The 10051-nt window shown below is 48.6% G+C and overlaps 1 protein-coding gene across 1 annotated transcript in view; it reads right to left on the minus strand.

Moving 5' to 3' along the window:
* MARCHF4 (membrane associated ring-CH-type finger 4) overlaps positions 1 to 8312 on the minus strand; it is a 114243-nt gene extending 105931 nt beyond the window's left edge. The window contains exon 1 of the mRNA XM_003818586.6: positions 6466 to 8312. Coding sequence (XP_003818634.1) covers positions 6466 to 6984 — 519 coding nt within the window. The 5' untranslated portion in view covers positions 6985 to 8312. The remainder of the gene's footprint in view (positions 1 to 6465) is intronic.
* Positions 8313 to 10051: the final 1739 nt, after the last annotated feature.

Consider the following 10051-nt stretch of genomic DNA (forward strand, 5'->3'; position numbering starts at 1 on the left):
GATTACTACAAACAACACTGTGTAGAGAACCTCACAAACAATTGATTAGAGAACTGCTTCACAACTGTCAAAACACAGGCATCTCCCCTCCTCTCATTCCCAGTTCTGCCCGTGAAAGTGAGACAGATGCATTCAATGTTGTATCCGTGCTTATGCGTGAGCAAGTTTGTACATGTAAGATAGCTATACCTGTGAAAGAGCCTGTAACCCTGTGGTGGGGTTTTAACATCCTTACCTTATCTCCCAATAGAGAATTAGAGCTTTGGTAAGAGCCTTGAGTGAAGAAAAGGTTCTTGGAGCTTCCAATTTAAGTAGGATCAGGACTGACAGAAGTAGGAACTGAAAGCTCAAAACTCTTGGAGGTAACTGGGCTCCCCCTTTCCCAGGATGGTTTTGTATCCTTGGGTCCATAATGGTGTCTGTTGCCTATTGGCCATGAAGGGCTTGCTCTCCCATCATAATGTGTGCATGGTGAAAATTTACAATTGCAGCAACAATGTGGCTGGCAACACCTTAGGATTTCTATGAACACAGGACAGAGACTGTTCTCTCCAATCTTTGCTGAAGATATATTTGTATATGCCATGTAACATGTTTACTGGGCCTGGATGTCCTGAGATGAGATGACCCCTTGAATTGGAGAGGCTGAGGGGATCATCCCTTTTTGCTCAGATTAAAAATCTCCTGGACCCCAAAATGACCTTATTTATGAATTCCAACTCCCGAGCTCAGAAAGGATCTTGAGGATTATCTAGTCTGCAGTCCCCATAAGATCCTCCTTCTAAGGTAGCCTATAAGATCTTGGGACAGCTTTGATAGAAAGTTTGTATAATAGTGAAACCCAAGTTTACTTCCCTGGAAATTCTATCACTATTGAAGGTACTGCCCTGTGGACCCTTTCTTCTGCAGAGCACACCTTTGGCATTTGACACCGCTTTTTTCCTAAATGTTCTCTTTTCCCCAGTTCTCCTACCTATGAAGCTGCCCACTAGATGAGCTCCAGAGGTTGTCCTTTCAAGAAATACTCATAGAGCATGAAGCGGGTGCCAGGTACTGGGTTGAGAGCCAATGATCTAACAATGAATGAACACACACGGTTCACTTCTTCCAGGGATCTTATAGTCCCTTTGCAGTGCTCCCCTTAGACCCAGGCAAGAGAACCCCTAGCTCTAGAGGACCCCACTCTGCTCCCCCTTCAGCTGCACCTCTCCCCACAGTGTGAGGAGTCTGCAGGGTCAAGGAACCTCACCTCTCTTCTGGAATATGCTCCAGTTACCCAGAACCCTGGAATTCCTGTCCAGACAGCCATGAACTTGCTCCCAGGACCTGCAGGACTCTCTTCTTTGGATCCATAAACTGTTCCCTCCTTGGCCTAAGGGCAGGGATTGGGGCAAGGCACCACTGTTTTGGGGATGATATGGACAGAGCTTGGACAAGCCAGCAGGACTGTCCATACACGTGGGTCCAAGGCTCATTAGTACAGGCTAGAGTCAGCATTGGAAAGAGAATCAGAATGTCCTGTAGACCAAAGGACAGTTATCCCCATTTGGCTAGTACAGAATCCAGAGACATCAAAAGTTCTAAATTCAAACCTGTCTTCCAGGTTGCTTTGAAGGAGCATTTTTCAGGAAAGGAGGATAAAATATATTTTGTTTAACAGTTTGTTAGCTGGATTTACTACTTTCAAATATTTTGGAGCATGGTATGTGAGCTTCCATTTATACTCCTGCCATAGGGCCTGTAAATGTTAGGGATGGGTCTCTTCTTTGTGGAAGACAGATACTAAATAACCACACAAAGAAATGTAAAATCAAACCATAGCACTAAAACGAGTAAGTACACCATTTAAGTCTCTTCTAAAATGCTCTACTTGAGCTCCATTCCCAGGTTCTCATTGCATCTTAGGATCTCCAGATTCCCCAAGCCCTGAAAAGCCATATCTTATTCCCAACTAACCAAAACACTGACTAGACCACTCTATACAATTATTGCCCCTTCTGAATGCAGAACTCCAGGGAAGCCAACCCCAGAAAGAATAAAAAGGCAGATTAAGCCTGCTAAACTTTTCCAGATACACGTCCTACTTTCCATTAGGGCCAGAACAGGTGGCCTCCCACCCTAGCTTCTGACTGCCATGGTGGATTTCATCTTTGTACCCACTGCTAGGCACTCCACAGCTGCCTAGCTGGGAGGCGGATTCACCTCTTTTCAAGGTATCCATGTGTGGAGTGCCTGGAGGTTGCTCCACAAAGATAAAATGGCAGTCAGGTGTGGGGGTGGGGGACACATCTCTTCTGCTTCCATCTGTCTAACCTCAGTCTTGCAGCCTAAATCTATTTCTTCTCACTTGGTCTTCAGCAGCAATAGAGAAGCCTTCTCTAACTAACTGTAGATAAAGTAGCAAATTCCCCGACTTGTCTTTTTGAGTAGGCACCCCGCCCACTAGCTGCTTTTAAACACGCATCTCCTTCTTGTACCTGATATTACTGTAATTCACTCAGCCTCACTGTCTGTGTGTTCTTGATCTCTATCAGCCCCTGTGATGTCTGGGTTAGATTGTGACACTCCCAGAGGGCAGGACCACATCTACCCTATGTGTCTGGACCTTGTCCAGCAGAACAGCAGGCAAAAGGTAGGTGCTTAATAAAGACTTTGATGATGGAAACGGACAAGCTCTGCTCTGTGCCTAGAGCATTATAAATCTGCAAGAAACAGTCCACATCCATGCCACAATCATAGTGGCTTCCTGACAGCCTGTGGGCTGGGGCACACCTTTCCTTTTAAACAAGGCAGGAACAGCACTCTCTTGCATCTGAGATAGTAATAACAATAACAAAATGCTACGATGGCACTGCTCTTATAGTATTGACTGATTTGATGCTCAGAATAATCTTATGACATGGGGACTATTATTATTATTCCATCTTTACAAGTGAGGAATCCAAGACACAGACAGGCTATATAACTTGTTCAGGCCTCCAACTGGGGCCATCTGGCTTCAGAGAGTTCAGATTACTCACAATGGTACATTGTCCCGCAAAGTGGGCTAGTGCAGCTTCAACCAAAAAGGGAGAGTGAGGAGGTTGTGAGCTGGACTCTGGTTCTACAGTCTCATGGGTCCTGACCCCTGCTCAACATGAATGAATGGTAGAGAGGAGAGAGGCTACTCAGTAGCTTTCTAGGATGGAGCCAAGTAGGTTCTCAAAGCAAGTGTTCACACCTCTCTCTCTCTCTCTCTTCCTTTCTTCTCTTCTGTTTTTCCAACATGCTAAGCTCGTTCACATTCACGCTTTTGAACTTGCTATTTCCTTCACCTGAAATTCTCTTCCCCTAGACCTATGCATTGCTGGGCCCTTCTCATCATTTAGGTGTCAGCTCAGATGACACATTCTTAGGAAGACTTTTCCTGATTACCCTATCTAATGTGGTGGTACCTTTCCCACTGCCTCCCTTTCATTCCTTTCTAACTCATTTTCCTTTTTAAATTTCATCACAGAGCTTAAATCACCTTATTTAATTACTAGTTTACTTGTCTATTTATGTGTCTCTACTAGAATGTCAGCTTCAGGAGAGCAGAAATCTCATCTGTTTTGTTCACTCCTGAATACTCATGCCTGGAACAGCAACGGGCACACTGCAGGTGCCCCGAAAAATTTGTTAAATAAATGCATGCACCAATGAATGGATGCAAAGTCCTTTGTAGATAGGTACAAAGGTGAAACTAGCTGGATTCTCTTGTTGTTCCTCACCACAAATATTGCAAGCTGTTGGCAGGAAAAGATCAAATACTCATTTTTTGGCAGTCGTTTAGCCCCTATAGCAGTAGTAAATGATTGGGGTGATGGGGAGCAGGGAGGTGGGGGTCTGCTTAATTCCTTTGTTTGGGCAGAGATAACACCAAGACATTCAGCTACTAAGATTGCAGCCCACATTTCCTCCAGGGCCATGTGTAGACAATTGCTGGACAGCTCTCTCCCTGAACAGAAACTAAAACACAGAAATTTTAGCGTGTCTCTCTCTCTTTCTCTCTCCCCCTCCCTCCTCCTCCTCCTTCTCTCTCTATCCCTCTCTTTCTCCCTCCCCTTCACTGCTGTTGCCCCCCTATCTCTCTCTTCCTTTTCTAGAGTTTCCCTTATCTCCCCTCCTTTGTCTCCTTCATAGAAATGCTGTGAAAAAAAAATGAGAAGAAACTGGGAAACTGTGTTCTCCACATCTAATGCAGTACTCACATTGCTGTTATTACTACTATAACACAATCCCATTAAAGCCTCTTGGCTCCTGCACAGATAAGGTAAACCCCCAAAACAAAATAATCATATGCAGGAAGTGCTTAATTTGATCCAGTCTTAATGCAGACAGGGCCCCCTAATCCTCCCACATAATAGAGCCCATTCCTTTACTGGTGTTAGCTTTTTTATTCAATGCTTTATTTATGACACACCATCAAAACAATGAACAAGAAAGGAAAGCTTCTAACCTCTGACCAGATCTTGTATCACATGAGGGTATTTCACAATATTGCCAATGATTTTTTTCTTTTTCTTTTTTCAATAAAATACAGCTTTCTGTTATCAAAATACATGCTCATTATATATAAATTCCTTCCAAGATATTTTTACACTTCTTTTCTCCTGGATTCTCCCAACACACCTCTGAGGAAAGGAGGGGGGGGCATGAAAAGGTGTCTCCAAATCACGTAAGTTGGAAAAGCAGCCCAGAGGCATAAAGCTATTTGAAAAAGTTCACACAGTGGGGGAAATATTATCCCAGGGCACCTCCAAGTCCTGCTGTTTTCTAGAGACAAGAATGCTCTTGCCAGAAGCCACACTCTCAGAAGCCCCTGTGACATGCAGACCTGAGCCCATATGGGAGAAAAAAGAAATGCCTTAGGAATTTAGGAAGCCAAATAATTCTTTCTTTTGGAGAGTATGAAGTACTTGATGGTGGCAAGATCCTGATATCAAAGTGAGGCACCCTCTTGTTGTCAGCCGAGCCACTCTACCCCATAGCTCTGCCAGAGCCTGGTGCTGGAAGTAGAGAGAAAGACTGAAGGGAAGGCACTCTGGAGGATTTTTCCTAACAGGAGTTTTCAACTCTGGACAACACTTTATTGGATACTTAGGTAATCTTAAGATGGAAGAACCCAGCCCCCAGCCTCTCAGAGACATTTATTCACACTGAGATCTATGTCACTTCCCCTCATAATTCCAAGCTGTAGCTCCAGGGATCACTGGTCCCCAGAGTTCTTTGTCCATTGAGAGCAAAGCAAGAAAATGAATGAAAATGCCAGCTAAGCCCGCATCTTACAGAGCACACCCTCAGCAAGAACCAGAGCCAGTCAAAGCCTGGCATGGCATCCTACTGCACTGCCACTTCCTCAAGGAGTATCCAGAAATCTTCCCTGCACTTCAGGAAACTATTGAAGAAGTGGCTGATAGGAACACATAACCTTGCCCACCTTGCAATTGAATACTCCTTCTCCAGCATCACTAACTGCGTGAGCCTTTCTATCTGGGATTCTTTGGAGAGTGTTGCCACATTCTATAGTTCCTGAAGAATGTACACATGCTATCCAGCATTGCTGATACTAGATTGTAGGTGAACTTGGGAGGGGTGTCTGTGAAAATCTGAATGAATAGGGTAGGGAAAACCTGCCAGACTTGGAAAAGCCCTGGTCCATATGAGAGTTGGCATCCCTATCCTGGATGGGGAGCATTTAAGGGATTTTCTAAGTCAATACACTTTTTAGGTCTGAAAAGGGAAATAGCAAGATAGCTTATTGCCTATGTCAGTCTCTTAAACTCACTCTCATTCCCATTTACCTGCCTGTTTTCAACATAGAAAAATTTGAGTCTGCCAAGAAGTGTCTCAGCAAATCATATAGTCTTGGACCTAGAATCCCTCTCCATTTCCTCCTCAGTTGCTAGAACATAATGCTGAGGATGTCAACGTGATATGAAAGGAAGTTGTCCAAAGTAAAAGAACAAGCTTACTGGATTTCAACCTATGAGAAAAGGAAAAGAGAACAAGATCTCGGCATACTCTCAGAGCAGGAAGAAGTTGGGATATGGGACTGAAGATGGGCTAGACGAAATGTTACTAACAACAAGTTAGATAAAAGGATATCTTGGCAACCAGTGTGAATGTACCACCAAGTTTCTTCACTCCGTTGTTTCTAGATCTTCTATTCTGAGGATGTTCGTGAAATTTGGAGTTGGAATTGGAGACACTAGCATTGGAAGGAAAATGCAAAACCTAGAACACAAACGAACCACCAAACAGGCTCCACCAGGAACCAGACACTCATTGGGCAAACTTAACCACAAGAAACATCAATGAGGGCTCTTGAACATAGAGTCCTCATACTAAAGACAACATAACCGTTCCCCAGGGCAAGCAGGCGAGTAGCAATCTGCAAGACCTGAAAATACCACAGGAAGCAGGAGAAGAGAAAAGGGGACTCACCTGTTCTGGCCCCTGGAAGCAGATGCGGCAGAGTGGGGTCCTCATACCACTGTCCAAGCTGCTGCCCAGTGAGTAGCGATCCTCGGTCTTCTCCTTACAGAAGTCATCTGAGGAGGCACTGCTCAGCAGCGAGGCAGGTGGCTCTGTGGCTGGGCCACCCCAGTCATCTTCCACAGAAGAAGGTGGCAAGGGGGGTGGAGGTGGCACAGGAGGGGGCTCCCTGCCCACCACTTCTCGGGGGCCCCTCCAGCCTGCCCACCCCCCGGCGCCCAGAGCCGGAAGGGTGTTGTTGTTGGCCGCCAAACCGGGGGGCTGGGGGTCGCCGTGCATGGGCAGGGGCGCTTGAGGAGGGCGCCGCAGTAAGAAAACCTTCAGGTCATTGAAGAGCATGCGGCAGCGGCACTTGAGGAGACCCTGGTGGCGCAACATCTGGGGGGCTGGGGCACACAATCCATAGCAGTACCAGCCGGAGCAGCAGCACCACCACCACCAGAGCAGCCCACACAGGGGCATCAGCATGTGCCCCGTGGAAGTAGAGAGCCCAAGAGGGGTGGCTGGAGTCTTAAAAGAGGGGGACAGGACAGGTTTTGGGGGTCCACAGTGGATCTGTGTTGTGGGGGGAGTCTGCTTTCTCACTGGCTTTTCTTACAACCCCTCCAAGTAGCAAATAAATTGCTCCCAGGACTGAGAAGTGTGAGTCACTGGTTCTGAACTCCACCTGGAAAGCCCAATAACAAAAAAGTTTTTCTTGCCCTCACACACCCACCCCAACCTCCAACTTTGTTCAGTGTGTCTCCTTTCTGCCTTTGACCTGAGGACACTGGTAGGAGCAGAGGGATTGAAGAAGCGTGGTGGAGGGGCCACTAGAGCCTTAAAATCAATGTCGAATTGTTTAAAAGTTCCCCAGGAAAGGATTATTGGGTTCTTCTCAAATTCCTACGCAGTGAGAAATCTTTCTTTTATATAAAAGGGTGGGGACAATTGTAAATCAAATCTGGAGTGGATTGAGCTGGGCTTAGAGAAAACTAGCTCAATGAAGAATTGAGGACTGCATGTGTGAGAGAGAAAAGATGGTTTTTCTCAGGTGGTAGGGGTTGGGGGAGTCAAGGTAGGGGAGGAGAGAAGATTGGGAGAAGTTTTAATTCTCCTGGGCAGAAAACTGGGGCAATTAACCCCCAGAAGCACCAGAGTTGCTTTTAAGAGAGCAGTTGGGTGGGGGAGGGGTGTTGCAGGTGAAACTGGGCTAGGGGCTTGTGCTTTGCCTCCGCAGCCAAAGGGCTACACCGAAGAGGGGAAAGCCAATTAGGAGAAGGGAAGTAAAATAGAGGTTTGGGAAGGAAAAAGGATGGGAGAAAAAGAAAAGATCGTTTAACCCTTGCAGAGGCGCCTCCTTCCTGAGCATGAAGATCCTGGCTAGAGGAAGGGTGTGTGTACCGGGGTGAGAGGGCGGTGGAGCAGAGAATAGGGGTAGAGGAGAGGGGCGTGTGGGAGAGAACAGGAGAAAGGAGTGGTTACATTATCTCAGCCCCCAGCCCACCCCTGCTGCAGTCGGCAAATCCGTGGCCCCCTCCCCTCGGTTCCATCAAAGGTCCCTTCGGGCGAGGGGCAAGAGCCGAGAGAAGGGCAGGTCCGGGCGGGCGAGTGGCCTCGCCTTCTCCTCCTCTTCCTCCTCTGGGTCGCGGTCGCCCTCCTTCTCCGGCTCCGGGTCGGCCCGCGCCCGCAGCTGCTGCTGCGGCGGCGGAGGCGACTGCTGCTCGGCGTCCGGGTGTCTCCGGGGCGGGGGCTGCTCCGGCTCGTCCTCTGGCTGCTGCCCGCCGTCCGGCGCGGTCGCGACTCCGGCCTTCATGATCCTCCTCCTCCTCCCCTTTCCCTGGGGGCCAGCCCTGAGCCCCCGCGCCCGGGCAGCGCTGCCATGCAACCAGAGGCGAGGCCGGCGTGGGGGTGGGGGCGGCTGGGGAGTGAGGAGGGGGGGTAATAAAAAATGAAATAATACTAGTGGAATAATTCGGTTCTCAGTCAGGCAAGAGTGCTTCTGGAGGGTGGGGGCGGAGGAGGGCGGCTGCCGGGTCTGCTCGGCAGCTCTGCCCCCGCTACCCCCACCAAGGGCGGCCTCGGCCCGCTCTCTGCCCCCCCACCCCGCCCCTTCCTCCTCTCCACCGCCTCTGGCTGGCTAGGCTCGCTGTTGCTACCTCTCCTCGCAGATGCAACGAGGTAAGGCTTGTTTGCGGTGCCAGCTGAAGGTGGGGAGGGGGGAGCGAAGCAGTGTGGCCGAGGTGGGAGGCAGCCGGCACTTGGCTCCAGCTTGGTCCTCGCGACTCCCCAAAACCGTATATAAATATATCTCTTATAAAAGCCGAGAGGAAGCAAATCAGATTCCAGGCTGCTGCCAGGTGTTGTCTCGTCTTCCGCCGTTGCTCAGCACCCGCCGCTGCCCCCACTGGCTCGATTCCCAAAGGGGTGGTGCTGGAAGGGAGGTGGCGGGGCGGCGAGCTGACCGTCCGAGAACTGGAAACAAGGTTCTTGCAGCGAGGGAGGCTCTCGGCTATCTCCGCCGCCGGCGCCGCGGCCGCCGCTGCTGCATTCAGCACCCCGGGCGAGTGGACAGCTCCCACCCAGACCCCGCGCGTCACGCTCGTGGGGGCCTGACGCAGACGCCGCGGAGGGATGGAGGAGGGAAAGGGGATGAGAGGAAAAGAAGCTGGAGGGAGAGGGAGCAAGAGGAGGAGAGAACTGTGCGAGGGAAGGGGATGGGGAGGGACCAAGGGAAAGGGAGGTAACCAGGAGAGGGAGGGATTTAGGAAGGGAAGGAGGAGGGAGCGAAGTGAAGAGTAAAAGAAAGAAGGAGAAAGGCCACGGGGAGGGAGGGGAGCGATTCAGGCACTAACTCTTGCATTTCACCTCAGCAGGAACGTGTCAGTGTGGAAGGTCTGGTTGTAGACTCTCTGCCCGCTGTCCACTATCACAGCTCCTCTCATTGCACATACAAGACACAGACACCTGTCAACCAGAGACCGTTTCTCTGTTCACATAAACATTTAAAGTAGATCTCAGTCTGCAAGCTTTCGAGGAGATAAAGTTTTGTGACTTCCACAATGAAGCTGGGACTTGATGGAGATTAAATTCCTCATGACTAAGGAAATGCTTGAGACATGAGACATGAGAAGGAAATGTTTCATTGAGGCTTGAGACATGAGAAGGAAATGCTTCAAATTTTCAAACAGGGAGGAGGTTGCTAGTACCATTTTTTTGTCAGCTTCTTCGCCTAGAATTTAAGCTCCAATTGACAGAGATAATTTTTTTAATCCATTTGATCCCGTGTGCCTAAGTCAGTGATGGCATGTAGCAAATGTTCAATGCATATTTGTTGAATGGCTTGTGGCCACCATCACCACAGTCATCATTACTATAAGTCACAGTCCTCTTTCAATTGTGAATCATAAGAATCCAGAGCAATATTTCAGCTTCGTCTTCACCAACCTCCTCCCTATTCAAGCCTTTCACTGAGCCGCTGACAAGAGGTAATTTGAAATGGATTTTAATTTCCTCTCCTATTTCTGCTACTGACTCATGTCACCCTACCCTATTT

The sequence above is a fragment of the Pan paniscus genome, chromosome 13, assembly GCF_029289425.2.
Source record: "Pan paniscus chromosome 13, NHGRI_mPanPan1-v2.0_pri, whole genome shotgun sequence".
In the NCBI taxonomy this organism is placed as follows: domain Eukaryota; kingdom Metazoa; phylum Chordata; class Mammalia; order Primates; family Hominidae; genus Pan; species Pan paniscus.